At 28.8% G+C, this 14,407-nt stretch overlaps 2 protein-coding genes and 1 non-coding gene across 9 annotated transcripts; 2 read left to right on the forward strand and 1 right to left on the reverse strand.

Moving 5' to 3' along the window:
- The first annotated feature begins 1,269 nt into the window (after nucleotides 1-1,269).
- LOC122569083 (small RNA degrading nuclease 5) lies at nucleotides 1,270-5,412 on the forward strand. 5 transcript variants are annotated; one of them, XM_043729568.1, is made up of 10 exons: nucleotides 1,270-1,509; nucleotides 2,495-2,670; nucleotides 2,736-2,920; nucleotides 3,015-3,261; nucleotides 3,339-3,537; nucleotides 3,605-3,830; nucleotides 3,900-4,044; nucleotides 4,108-4,358; nucleotides 4,432-4,825; nucleotides 4,923-5,412. In XM_043729568.1, exons 2-10 carry the CDS (start codon nucleotides 2,542-2,544, stop codon nucleotides 5,214-5,216), a joined length of 2,070 nt encoding a protein of 689 aa, XP_043585503.1. In that variant the 5' UTR covers nucleotides 1,270-1,509; nucleotides 2,495-2,541; the 3' UTR covers nucleotides 5,217-5,412. The 5 variants fall into 5 exon arrangements, with proteins under 5 accessions (XP_043585503.1, XP_043585506.1, XP_043585507.1 ...); XM_043729571.1 differs by having other exon boundaries at nucleotides 2,535-2,670; XM_043729570.1 differs by lacking the exon at nucleotides 1,270-1,509 and adding an exon at nucleotides 1,529-2,126.
- A 547-nt stretch (nucleotides 5,413-5,959) lies between these two features.
- On the reverse strand, nucleotides 5,960-12,586 carry LOC122569082 (dentin sialophosphoprotein-like). 3 transcript variants are annotated; one of them, XM_043729566.1, is made up of 5 exons: nucleotides 12,384-12,586; nucleotides 11,823-12,162; nucleotides 11,470-11,729; nucleotides 11,289-11,399; nucleotides 5,960-11,099 (listed from the first exon to the last, which is right to left on the reverse strand). In XM_043729566.1, exons 1-5 carry the CDS (start codon nucleotides 12,430-12,432, stop codon nucleotides 6,130-6,132), a joined length of 5,730 nt encoding a protein of 1,909 aa, XP_043585501.1. In that variant the 5' UTR covers nucleotides 12,433-12,586; the 3' UTR covers nucleotides 5,960-6,129. The 3 variants fall into 3 exon arrangements, with proteins under 3 accessions (XP_043585501.1, XP_043585500.1, XP_043585502.1); XM_043729565.1 differs by having other exon boundaries at nucleotides 11,470-11,744; XM_043729567.1 differs by having other exon boundaries at nucleotides 5,960-9,854; nucleotides 11,470-11,744; nucleotides 12,384-12,584.
- Nucleotides 12,587-13,159: 573 nt separating this feature from the next.
- Nucleotides 13,160-13,232, forward strand: Trnak-cuu. Its single transcript has one exon. It is a non-coding gene; the product is annotated as a tRNA-Lys (tRNA).
- Nucleotides 13,233-14,407: the final 1,175 nt, after the last annotated feature.

Consider the following 14,407-nt stretch of genomic DNA (forward strand, 5'->3'; position numbering starts at 1 on the left):
CTAAGCTGCCATGATTTACTAGGAAAAATATCAGACACCCAGTATAGAAAAGCATTTTGCACTAATGCACCGCGAGCTACTTCGTGAAGAAAGAAATAGATTCAAAGGAAAAATATGTTTTCACCGTGCGGGTGGGGACTGCACACCGATGCATAAAGCGCATAATCGTACACGCTTAGAATCTTTTGATCTTCTCTGTATATACACATAATGTATCTTAAGTGGATGTTTGTGTCACTGTCGTGAATACTCGCTTTCTCTGACAGTAGCGTACCTACGATCTTTCTCGACATCGATGCATCGATCTGTATTAGATCTACGATTAAAATCGATTTGTTAAATTTTATTTATCAAATAAAATATATACAATGTGATAAAATTAAGTTTAATTATATGCTTCAGAATTTTCTAATAAAATATTTGCAAATTTTAATGATAGATGAGATGTTTCTTATTTATTTAGCATTTATGATTTTATATTATTTTATTAATTGCATGCTTTTTGATAATTCTATATTTTTTATTGAATTTATTTACATACTTTCATATTTATTGATATTTATTTGGTATTCTTAAATTTTTCACATACATTGAAAAATTAGATTGGTCATTTAATATAGTATAATAAAAAGTATTCGTATTTTAATTTACATAATATTAAATAAAAATTAGACCGTAACGAGAAACAGAAGTAAAAATTCAGTATAATTTTTATATACGCACTATGCTTACCATTACGTTCCTGATTGGAGAAAGGGACACTTGCTTCTTATGCACGATTCAAAGCATATAATTTGGCACATGAACTAGAAATATATTTTTCGAACAAAAAACAAGGTCAAGAATAAAAAGTTTCAAAATTATTATCGTTTGTATACAAAATTTTATCCAATCATATTAGGATATAAAAAATACTATTTTTATAACAGAGAACATTCTTAAGTTAATAAGTTTTCCATATAAATATTATATATTCATTACAAATATTAACACTTTATACTTATAATAATCTTTTTACTGTATATTTCTTATCTTAACAAATAGAAATTTTTATAGATTCACCAATAGCATCACGGAAAATGAAAACAAAATGAAACTTACTCGTATTCCTTAAAAGCATACGACTTTTTTAGAAAAGTATTTTATTTTAAGATTATCAAAATTTTTAAGAATGTATTAAATTTATATACATAATATTTCTCAATTCATCCAATTCATCCAATTCATTAATACCAGACTCCATTAATACATATAATTTTGCTGTAATTATTGCATGCTGACCTCTAGCGATGATATGTTACACAACAGAAGAGTAACATATATTCTTTAATGTTTCCACATTTGTGGTTGATAAAACATCAAACTTTCTAAGTTATATTCATTTTCGAATTGATCAAGAATATAAAACTATAAGTTGTGTGTGTACTATATGAATTATATGTGTTAATATTGTCACCTTTCTGAGAAGCGAAGACAGTGAAGACATAACCTTACTCATAATCAGTCATGGTATTATTTCTTTTTATTCGTTATAACCAATATTAATTAAATGTAAACAAAACGTAAATTACTTGCTATAGATTTTATAATAATAATTTTTGCCTTTGTTCAAAAGTTCATTCTACTAATTTGTTTTTTTATCACGTAAACGATTTGAAAAAATTGCGTGATATAAATAAACAAACAATTGTGCAGACCATCAAAGTTTATGTTTGTATTTCCTCATTTAAACACGTCTATTGTTCCGTGTCATTAAAATAAATCAAGCAGTTTTGTACTTACTACTTAATGCATATTTTATATACTTCTATAAAACATATGCTGTGCCATTTATCAAGTGGCAATTTTAGTATTTAACAATGGATGGTAACCAAGTAATGGGGAGGAAAACGATAAAACTTATTATAGATACATTCTTATAGTGAATATCAAATTGAAAGATTATTGTGTAAACCTTTTCACATGAAATTCAAGAACTCTGTTTCTGAATTTTTATATAAACAAATGCATTTATTTGTCAAGGGTTATATCCAGCCCTCATATTTACATTTCTTGTATAGAAATGTACAGCATTTCTTTAACATTGTATAACATACAAATATTTTTCCCTTTAATTCAATTTTCAGGTAATTCTAATTGACAATTCATTTTTAATATCCAATTTTAATATCAAAGCTAAGTTTCACATATAACCTCATGTATACATTTTTTTGATAAAGTAATGACTACATTTTCTTGACTAAGAAATACAGTTTTAAATCCATCATTTATTATATCTTATATATAGACTTCTATTATAATTTATAAGTTTTATTTAAAAATATGTGTGCCACTAAATTTATATTCGTATTATTTTTTCCTCATTAAATAAGAAACTATTTTATATGAACCATGAAAATTTCTTTTATTGATATCTAAAATGTAGGAAAATAAAGTGATAGTCTATTTGAATTATAAATTTACATCAAAATTTTTGTTACTTGTCTTTTTAAAGGTACTTAACTTTAATCTTTTTCAAAAAATACAACGAAAAGAAATATTATGAAGAATCTAACAACAAAACAATTACAAAGAATAGAAAAAAAGAAAAAGAAGATGGCTGCACTTCTGGAAATAACTAAATTAAATGATAAAGATAGAGAAGCTAAAATGCTTGCTCTTAAGAAAGCTGTTAGTATATTTAACTGAATTATAATATTTTTGTTGTGAAGTTCATATGATAAATATTATTTTAGTCTATAGAAGCAGATCAGTCAAATGCAAATGATACAGACAGCAGTGAAGTCTCCATGGAAGATAATATCACACGTAAACGTCCATGTAATGAAGATTTAAAAGAAACTCTTTTGGAAGATTCTACTAAAAAAGAAAATGTAGAAGGTATAGAAGAATCAGATACACTTGCTAACAAAAAGCCTAGGTTTGTATACTGTAATATGTAATTATATAATGTTTATATGTATATATTTAGTGTGATATATAAGAATATAAATTATTTTTATTTGGCAATATAGATTAAGTGGAGACGAGTATCTAAAATTGAAACAGGAATTAAGAGAACGTAAAAAGAAACTTAAAACAATACCTCGATTTCATTTAAAAGTAGCTGGTGAAAGTGCTAGCTTAACTATTAATGTTAAAAGTGAAAACAGGATTCCTATTTTTCTTAGTGATATACAACATTTATTGTTGTATTCATTACATGGTCATCACTCACCCTATGTGCCAGCAAGATGGTGTCACCTTGAAAAATATAATAGGGTAATATAAATATTGAACATATATAATATTAAAAATTTCTGAAATATCGTTAAACATTAAATTTTTTTTTTTAAAAGGTCACACATACTGTGGTTCTTGTTGTTGAAGGGCTTTCCCTGTATCATTTTATGGCTTATGAAAGTATGTTTCCACATATAACATCAAAGTTGGAACATAGGGTAGAAGTTGTAACACCTACAGCATATGGAGGGTCTGTAATAGAGGATCTTGCAGCTGTTCCCATAACCGGGATGCAAAGCGATAAGTTACTTAAACGTATGTACATTTTAAAATACTATTTGTTATAATATGTAACAAGCATACATGGTGTATAATTTTTTAGAATATGGATCATTAGAGGCTGCATTACAAAGTAATAGCGATGTAATAAAATTATTACGAACTGTTTTCCCAATGGATAGAGATCCATCAACAAATGTGGAAAAGTTTAAAACGGAATATAGCCTCCCAAAGACTGATAAATTCCCCCGTACACTATTACTTCTATCTTTATGTCAAATGGTAGAAGAAAATTATCCTGTCCCATTAAAGGGTGAACTAGCAAAAAAGTTAGTACCAATAATAGGAATATTCCGAATTAAATTTATACATTAAATAAACAAATATTTTATGTTTAGATACGGAAATTACATAATGACAAAGGATGTTTATGTAGAAGCTAATGAAACATCTCCAATGTTTGGTCTAGACTGTGAAATGTGTAAAACAACTATTGGAGAATTGGAATTAACAAGAATATCTCTCGTGGATGAAAGTATGAATGTAAGTTCAATTTCAAAATTATTATGAGGAGGGTATCCAAATTCTATTAAATTCTTGTCATAGGTTATTTATGATAGTCTGGTAAAACCAGATAATCGTATCACTGATTATCTTACTCAATTCAGTGGTATAACAAAAGAAATGTTGGAAGGTGTCACAACTACATTGTCTGATGTTCAACAAACGTTACGAAAGTTACTTCCCGCAGATGCAATTCTAGTAGGACAAAGTTTAAATTCTGATCTTCATACATTAAAAATGATGCATCCATACATTATTGATACATCTGTTATTTTCAATATTACCGGTGACAGGTGCACAACTTATTTTCTTTATATTACAGTTATATTCTCACAAAAATTTTCCTAAGCAAATATTTAATTACAGATATCGAAAGACAAAGTTACAAATTTTAGCAAGGGAATTTCTTGGTGAAAGAATACAAGAAAGTAGTTCTGGTCATTGTTCAACTCAAGATTCACAGGCTTCTATGAAATTAGTGCAATTAAAATTAGCAAATAGTGTGGATTATGGAGATGCTGTGTTACTTGGTCGTTGCAACATGGAAATATTGAAAATGAAACCAGAGAAAAGGACAGATAATCAACGATCATTAAAAATTGAACTACGGAAGTATGCTACATCAATTTTCAAACATGTAACGAAGGATCAAAAAACTGCTGCCATTGTGGGTAACGGAGAAGTTATGAACGAATATTCTAAATATTTAACTTCTTCTATCAACATTATGGATGATGAAAATTTCGATAAAAATGATCAAGTGTGTACCTCAACCACAAATTTAATTATTAAGGAATCGATTATTTGAATTATTAATGTCTACTATTCGTATTATCACAATTTTATTGTTATTATAGGTACGTCTTGTAGTGGCAGACAGTAATAAACAAGCCGTCCTGCGAGCTACACAAATAGCCATGGAACATGCCTTTACTTTATGTCATGTTAGGATAGGACAAGAAAAATTAAAAAGTGATAAAATAGAAAAGACGTTCCGTACTGTAAATAAATGGGTACATAAATTATGGCAGCATATGGCAGTGAATGGTTTAGCATGTGTTATATTTGCGGGAGAAAATAATGCAGCAAATGGTGCTTGTTTTTTGAATTTGAAGAGAGAAATACCTGAAGATTATACAATATGCACTTAAAAATAGAAAAATTTATCATTTGTATACTTATTTAAAAGTAAATTATTAAAGAAGTATCTTTCTAGTAATATGAATTGTAAAGAAATGTATGACAAACTAGAAAACAGAGTCTCGTACCAACTAATTTCCATTCGATAATTATTTTATAGAAATGTACAAATATTGTATTATTAATAAATTTTTTATTCCTTGTAAATTTAATAAGAGTCTTTATAATATATATAATTTCTATTGGATAGAGCACATACATTTACGAAATGGACAACAAACTAAAAAGAATGTTGAATTTAATTAGATTGATTTTCGTTATTTTCATCTTAAATATTAAAAATTTGTTTCTATAAAGACGATATATTATCATACAGAGTAGGGGTTATTTGAAAAATATAACAATAACAAACATGATAAAGTTAGGAGTTACGAACAAAAACGAATATCTATATTGTTTTATTTTTATACTACATCTTACCATATATCTTATCTTTACCATATAGAGCGAATTAGCTATAATGAAGCAAGCAGAATTTAATATGGATGTTTTATATTTGGACATTTTACCAATGAAAATATGATTTTGACTAAAATATAATCGCACTTTATATTAAAAAATATATGGTACATTATTTTATACTAACAATAAATTACAAGATGAAAAATAACCACAATTATTAAAACCAAAAGTAAAACGACTTTTAGTTTAGTATCTTTCAGTTTTTCGAAATTATAATAAAAAAGCGAATATGTAAGCATTAGAATAATCAGTATTATTAAGATAATTCTGGAAATAGTAAGCAATATATTAATCATTTTTATCTGAATTGCATTGTAAAAAAAAAGATCGTTTTACTAACTAATACTTGAAACTATTCTATAATGCCTACGGATCATATAACGTGGAATATCAATTAAAAGTTTAGTATGGGTTATCATAAAACTTTCCTTTGCCCAATGACTTTTGTTTTTTCAAATATGTTAAGTAAGCAGAAATAGGTTGTCGTGGATTCCTAGCAAGCATTCTTTCTCGGAATAAACTCGCTTTTGGAACTTTCTTTTTCTTTTTAATTGTTTCAATATCGACGACACTAAATTCAGTTGTATTTCCAGCACAACTTGGTAGAGTAATATCATCTTCTATGTACATATTCTTCATCTTTTTCTGCTTGAAACTGCACATTGGAGATAGGGAAGACTTTTCTTCTGATAATTTTCTCTTTTTTGATGATTTTAATGGAACATCCGATAAATTTTTAACAATGTAATCCGAAAGCCGTTTAATACCTTTTTCTTGTATGTCCGTTTTATTAGATTCTGTTACCTGATTTTTGGATTTCAATTGGTTGATCTTAATTTCTTTTTGTTTTTGCATCGTTTCATTGTGTTCTCTTTGTTTCTTTCTTTTCATTTCTTTGTTGGCTTTAATATTATCAGCAGTACGTTTTAAATCTTTTAACGCTTCATCTCGAGCTTTAGAGAATGTAATCATTTCTGGTCCCTCATCAGAATCTGATACTGCATCGTGAAACTGTTGTGTTTTATTAGATGCTACAGTATATTTTATATTATCTGTCTTTACACCTTCTAATAATTGCTTTTGTTTTTTCTTTGATAATTTTGGAACTGAAGTGTTTTCCTTTTGATCTGAAACATCGCTTGATAATTTCTGCTTTTTCTTAGGAACCTTTTTAGGTGGAACTTCATATTGCAAAGCATCATCTTCTGACAATAATTCCCTTTTTTTCTTAGGCAACTTTTCAAGCAATGCTTTTTTATCTTGCAAAGCAGCATCTTTTGCTAATAATTTCTGCTTTTTCTTAAGCAGTTGCTCGTTTGGAATATTGTCACCTGATAAAACGATTGAACCTTTTTTCTTCTTTTTCTTTTCTATTTTAGTCTTTTCATTTGTCAAATCTTGAACATCTTGAACATCTGGAACTTTCTTCTCTTTTTTCTTCTTCTTCTTTATTTCATTATGTATTTTTTCATCTTGACATTCTAATTTTATTTCAGTAACTTGTTCATTTGACTCTTCTTGCATTTGCACATCGGTATTATTTGTTTTCTTCTTCTTCTTTCTCTTTTTCTTATTTTCCTTTTCTGTTTCATCATTATTGTCAATATTACTAGTGGGAACAAATTGTTTAGCTGTCTTTAGTAATTTTGAATCATTATTTTCTGGGAAATCAGTTTCAGATAAAGTAGACTTAGTAACTTGTTCAACTATTGGTTGCTTTCGCTTTTTACGTTTCTTTTGACGATCATTTTCTAATATGTTCTCTGCTACTTTAAGCAGCTTTTTCTTTAATGAATCATTTGGACTTGGTGCTGCTTTTGTGTTTTGTTCATCATTGTTTTCATTTTCTTCTTCGTCTTGGTCATTCTGTTCATTACCGTTACTAGTATTTGTTAATTTTTTAAAATTAGTATTTAATATTGGTGCACTTTCATTTAATTTCAATTGTCTTAAGTACTTTGTTGTAGGTGTTTCACTCCCTAAAACTATTGTTGATTTGTTTAATTCTGGTACTTTAGATGACATTGGTCTTGAAAGATTTGTTTTTGTTGCTAAGTCAGTTAATTCAGATGGAAGACTTCTATGCATGAGAGTTTCATTGTTTTTTATGCTTCTTAATTTCTTTACATTTTGTTCTTCCTTTAATGTCAAGTCCTTGTCTTTTTCCTCATCAAGGGAGTCATTTTCTTCAGCACCACAGGTTTTGACATTAAGTTTCTCTTGCTTAGGTACACTTATTTTGGGAGTACTACATTCTATTGATTTACTAAGTTTTAATACTTTTGTATCAAATATTAGTTGGGAGTCATTTAATGACTGTTCTACATTTTTAACTGTAAATTCTTTAGAGTTTCGCTTTTGTTTCATTCTTTTTGTTTCAAAAGATAAATCAGGGTAATTATCTCCCTTTTCAGTTTCTTCTATCTGAGATGTATCGGTTTTAAGATTCTTCTTCTTCTTCTTGTCACTTCTAATGGTTTGAGACATACTTAAATCACCAGATTTTCTTGATGTATTTTTTTCTTCATTAGAAGCATCTGTCTCCTTTTCAGCGATATTTTCTTTATCATTTTCATATTGTTCTTCTTCCTGAATTGTTTCTTGTTTTATCTCTTCTCCATCATCTCCCTTGTCTTCTTTAGTCTGCTCCTCATCATGCAATTTATCATTTTCAATACTGCCATCTTTATTCTCCTCTCTTTTATCTTCTTCTTCATCTTCAATTTCATCATCATCAACTACAAAATCTGCAAGATCTGACCCATTATCATCTGGGTCTGATGATTCTGTTTCTGATGCTCTACATTCATCTCCTGGTACATCATCATCAGAAAACTTTGCAACATCTTTGCCATAAAAATTATATTCTTTTTGGATATCAGAATCTACAGAGCTATTAGATTCATTATCATTGTCGCTGCTACTATTGCTTGTTCCGCAAAATAGAAACTTAGGTATTTCTAATTTATTTTGTGAATCATCGGAATTTTGAGTTTCATTAGAATCAGATCCCATGTTTGCTATTGTCGAAAAATTTCTATTCGTTCTTTTCTTTGTTGCACTGTCTTGCTTCTCGCTAACTTTTTTCAAATCATAGTCAGACTCTTCCGAATTTTCATCTAACTGTTGTGGTTTCATCTTTTCCTTTGAAGTATTTAACGACTGATTTGTCCCATTTTTCTTAGCAGGTGTAACTATATTTTCATTACAATTGGATTTATTTAAAGATTTCCGTTTTTTTACAGTTTCAGCTGCATTAGATTCTTCAAGTCTATTTGCTCCTTGCACTGACTTATTGAGAGATTTTCGTCCTTTTGGGATATCTTCAGACAATTTACTTTTATTTAATGATAAATTTTCTTCCCTTTCTGTTGTCTTATATGATTCAGATAAACTGTTATTTTTTAACGATTTCCGGAGGGACATATTACTGTTAGGAGTAGAGTATTTATTACTATCTTTCGTCGTAGACGTATTCTCACCAACATTTATTGATATTTCTACATCTTTTGTAATATTTTTTGTATCTTTTACTGTATTTCTATTTTCTTCTTCATCTTTATTTTCGTTTTGTTTTATGTTCTTCCGTTTTTTTCCTTTGGGAGATTTATCCTTACTATCATTTAATTTACATTCATCTTCTGATATATCCATTAAATTATTTTCATTTTTTGCTTTCATAGAATCTGAATGTGCTTTTAATATAACGGTATCATCTGAATCATAATCAAAAGATATTTTCTCCTTGTTTGTTTTTAGATTTTCCGCGGCTAACCATGCCTCTCTATCGACTAAAACAAGATCACATTCGGCTTCACTTTCATTTTCAGTTGTCTTTGAATGTATAGAATTTTTGTCCATATCATTCTTTTCTTTCCATTCACTGGCTGAGATATCTTGAAATGTATGTGACACACTAGTATCAGAATCGTTATCATCGGCTTTCATATTTTCTTGACATTCTTCAGAGGCCACTTGATTAGTTTTTGTATGGTTTTCATTTGATTCTAATTTGTTTTGATATTGTTTCTTCAATCTTAAAGGATCAGTAGAATCATCCAGTACAGAAACTTTCTTTGACTGTTCTCCTCTTTCTGGTGCTTCTTCAACAAATTCAGCAGGAGTCTCTGTAACAATGGAAGAGTCACTACTTTTAATCACATTAGTTACATTAGCTTCATTCATATTAATTAATGTAGAATCCTCTATGCTCATATGAGCATCCGAGGATTTTAACAAATTGCTCGTATTAGGAGATAAATTACTCGTTTCACTTATGTTTTTTAAACAAGGTACATCCTCATGCTTTGAAAAAGTTAAACGTTGAGTATCTGAAACTGATTTCACATCCACTGAATTTGACGAATCTATGTTACTTAATTTAGAAGATGAAATCAACTTTATACAACTTATATCATCATTTTCATGCACATTTTCTGACGTATTTAAGTTATCACTTTTACTTTTCGTGTCATACTGATCATCAGTTATACATTGATTTATATCATTTTGTTCAGATTCATTTTCATTTATATTTTCCTTTGTATTTGAAACATCCATTTCGATGCTTATATTTGCATTACTTGCATGAATGCAAGCTCTCTTTGATTCTACATTTAATTCAGTACCAATTTCTGTAGATTTATTATCATCTACTGTATTTATATCTTCTACAAGCTCCACACTTTCAACATTATCATTTGAACTTGCATTTGTAGATATTACTTGTAAAGGACCATTTTTATCTAAACTTTCACTACATGGACTTCCAATGACTGATTCTGTTTTTGTACCTACTACTAGGTTTTGCATATTATTAGAATTGTCTTCTTCATTTATTGAAATATCCAGACCTTCAGGTGGTAAATTACTAATTACACCAGTATTAACTTCTTTCATAGAAACATTTTCATTTGCCATTTCTAATGACTGTTTAGAATGACGACATTTTGGCGATACACTTGTTTCAATGCAAGGATATTTGCATTTTTCTTCGGTTGACACATTTGCATTCAAATTATTTATAGATACGTGTTTCGGACTTTGTTGTGTATTAGAAATTGTATTCTTTATATCCTGTAAGTCAGTAACAATATTTGTTGTAAGATTCTCTTTATTATTATGACCATCATGTTTTTCCACTGGATTATTTAAATCTTCAATAAATGTGTTTTCATCTTTATTTTGTGGAAGTATTTTAGATTCATTATCTATTAAGGATTCTGTTTCATTTGTATTATCTACAGGCAGTGTTTTGCTACTTTCTAGTAGATTTTTATCTGATATTTTCTTATCATTAAATACATCCTTTCCAATATCTTCAAAATTATTTGAAGAAACATTTTCTGGAGGGTTGTTGTGTGGTCCCTTAACTGTTGTAAATGTAAATGTAAATATCAGTTAGTCCTTATATTAATTTTTATTAACAAATGTTATTCTAGAACTTTTTAGTTATATAATTTTGTTGAATTTTATACAGATAAGGAACTATTTTTGCAATAGATTGCAATCTGATTGCGATTAATATAGAATACTGAAGTATAACAATAAATTAAACTTACCATCATCTTCTGAATGTTTTTCATTTATACTGTTACGACTTGTATTGAGTTTGTTTTTCAAAGTTGGCAATGATTCGTCTTTTGATGATGTCTTAGGGGAATTTTCTGTACCTACAATTCCATACAGAATTACAGAATTAAAATTTTTTTAATTTAAATATATTTTCGAAATATAATATACCTGATTCTCTAGTTTCAATAAGATCAGGTAATGTGCGATCTAATGTCACCACTGGATACTTCATATATTCTCCTTTTTCTTCTACAACTGGTTCTGACATTAGCACCGAAGTTCGTCTTCTTGTCTTAATAGGCGTATTGAGTAATTCACCATGCTGCTGTTTATTTGGCGTATTAGCTTCGGGCCCCACAGAACTAGCTCTTACATTACGTTTAACAAGTCTTGATGCTGGTTGTGGAGATTTTGCTTCTGAACCGGCTCTTGTAAAACGTTTACTAAACAATAAGTATATACAAAACAAACATAAAACAAAAATTCATACATATAAATCAATCATTAATCATTACAGATACCTTTTTCGAGTATTTGTTTTATTACTATCATTGAAAGTGCTATTTCTAGTTTTCTTTGTCGGTGTGCCAACATCTGATTCTGGGATTTCGTTAACATCTGAGGATATAGAACTTATTCTAGAACGTAAAGTTCGTCGATTTTCATTGATAGCAGAATTGTCCATAGCACTGGCTCGTTGCCTTGTGATTCTAGAAGTTTGTGTAGTGCTAACGATGCTTGAGTCGCTTAAAGGCGATTCAGGCGAAGATTCATTTTGTTTAACGTTTGGCTTAATTCGAGAGCTGCGACGAAGTGGAGAATCAGCCGATATTACCTCAATATTGGCACGGGTTTTGCGACCTTATATTTGAAAGGGAAGATGGAGAAAAATATAGTAATACAATCAAATTTCGTGAGATATCAATTATTTACTCCAAGATGGCTTCAAATAACGCTCATGCAGACTGTATATTACGTTGTTAAATTCATAAAAGTACAACATACAACTTCGAATCGACCGTTAGATTCAGCAACTGAGTGAACCGCGTGCGCATAGAAACCAAAAAATGAAAAATACAAACCAGGTTTCACATCTATTTCTTCATCTGATTCCTTTACAAGACGCGACATTTTTTTTACTGTTCACACTGTATACTAACAATAAGTCGTATAAAAAAGACAGTAATCAATAAGGGGTTACGTATTAACACGTGTTTTTCTCTGAATTTAAACTGACGACGTACTCAACCTTCACCACATTGCGCGCGGATCGTCCGTTGTAGAAAATGCACTCAGAGCCACCAAGTGACAAAATTCAGCGATATTTCAATTTCTTCAATAAATCCGTTAAAAGAAATCTCTTTTAGGTAATTTAAACAATCGAAAGATAATATTGTTTATACAAAAAAATACATATATTTATTATTTCTTTATCATTTGTATTGTTCTACTCGAAGTAATAAAACTTATAGTTTTTAACATAAAAATTAATTCGTAATCATTGTGAAAAGTGCCGGAAATTAATAAAAGAAATATGTAAATCAGTGCATCACCGATAATTCAACTAGAAAGTAGGAAATATTCTTCTGTAAGTTTAGCTTTAATATTATATAGATTTACGTAAAATAATGATTTGCTTAAAATCAATATTTATCAGTAATAACAAATAATTTTACAGTAGAAATTCATGTTTTAGCGAAAGGAATCACATGTGTTCGTAATATTGCTATTCGTTTTGTTATTCTATTAATTCGTTTATATTAATGCATAAATTATTAATCTTTATATACTTATTTAATAGATTTATTTGTATAAAAATTAAATTTTAAATATATTTCTTTAAACTATCTACCACCAAGCCCGGCTAGCTCAGTCGGTAGAGCATGAGACTCTTAATCTCAGGGTCGTGGGTTCGAGCCCCACGTTGGGCGATATTTTTTTTTCTTCTCTTTATCTTTTTTAAAGTTATTTTCAATATTATCACGTTGCAATTTATGCACATTTTATAACCTATATATAGTATCATGCATAAAATGTGCACCTATTTTCTAGTGCCTCAACATTTCTTTATTTTCTTAACTTCGTTTTTACGTTTCTTAGAAACTTCTGTGATTATAACTTGTTCTCATAATTTATTTCATAAGCAAACACATATCCTTGATGAAAGGCGAACTGTACATTAGTATGCATGACAAATCATCTTAAATATATAATGCCTACAAGGACGTTGCTGCAAAAAAGAACACGTTTCTACAGCAATTTATTTAGTCCTTTTTTGCCTCGTTGATCACCATCAATAATACCTGGAGCGTCAACTTCGAGCTAAAAAAATGCATTATCAAAAAGTGCGTATATCGTGAAGAAGTCGGACTTGTAATAGTAATGATTCACATGATTTATCTTCTTTAACAATTTACATGGGGTATCAACATATAAATATTTACAAGTTGATTTGATTCGGGACATTTTGAAAAAGAGAAATCATTTCAGTTTAAATACTTTGGTGAACATTTTGTAGAACAAAATTGTGTCCGAAATTGTGCGTTGTGTGAGTGACGTATGCGTAGAACTGAATTTTTTACATCTGAAGAGCTTTGAAGAGCCGAGTTCAAGTAAAAATGTAATAGAGATATAAATAAGAGAATATACATGAGAATGTACATAAGCGAATCTACTTGAAAGATTGGAAAATGTATTTTATCGTGGAACTTACAGGTAAATTGATATTATAGGCAATTTAATGTAATTAGTAAATACTCGTGGATTTATGGAAAATTTAAATATGGGAACGTGTATAGAAAGCATATAATATAGAGAAACGTATAAAATATCGAAGATAAACCATACTATAATATTTAGTGGGACATGTGGGTATATTATTTTATAATTTATAATATTCATTATAACATGTACAGGCGAATAAATTTAGGTTGCATCGCATTAATTGCGTTTATAAAAATATGAGTCTGCATAAAATATTTATTGTTAATACTAGACATATTGCAACGCAATCTAGTAATTAATTCTTAATAAAGGAATATTAATCAAATGAATGTTTTTTGACTTATCAATAATTAGTATAGCAGTTTTCTAAATGCACTTATAT

The sequence above is a fragment of the Bombus pyrosoma genome, linkage group LG7 (genome assembly GCF_014825855.1).
Source record: "Bombus pyrosoma isolate SC7728 linkage group LG7, ASM1482585v1, whole genome shotgun sequence".
Taxonomy (NCBI): domain Eukaryota; kingdom Metazoa; phylum Arthropoda; class Insecta; order Hymenoptera; family Apidae; genus Bombus; species Bombus pyrosoma.

Coding starts and splice junctions, on each gene's coding strand:
- LOC122569083 (XM_043729568.1), top strand. CDS start 2,542: ATGAAGAATCTAACAACAAAACAATTACAAAGAATAGAAAAAAAGAAA. Junction 2,921..3,014: donor CTTGCTAACAAAAAGCCTAG/GTTTGTATACTG, acceptor TTGGCAATATAG/ATTAAGTGGAGACGAGTATC. Junction 4,359..4,431: donor TTCAATATTACCGGTGACAG/GTGCACAACTTA, acceptor ATTTAATTACAG/ATATCGAAAGACAAAGTTAC.
- LOC122569082 (XM_043729565.1), bottom strand. CDS start 12,432: ATGTCGCGTCTTGTAAAGGAATCAGATGAAGAAATAGATGTGAAACCT. Junction 12,163..12,383: donor AGAAATAGATGTGAAACCTG/GTTTGTATTTTT, acceptor TTCAAATATAAG/GTCGCAAAACCCGTGCCAAT. Junction 11,100..11,288: donor AAAACATTCAGAAGATGATG/GTAAGTTTAATT, acceptor CATTTACAACAG/TTAAGGGACCACACAACAAC.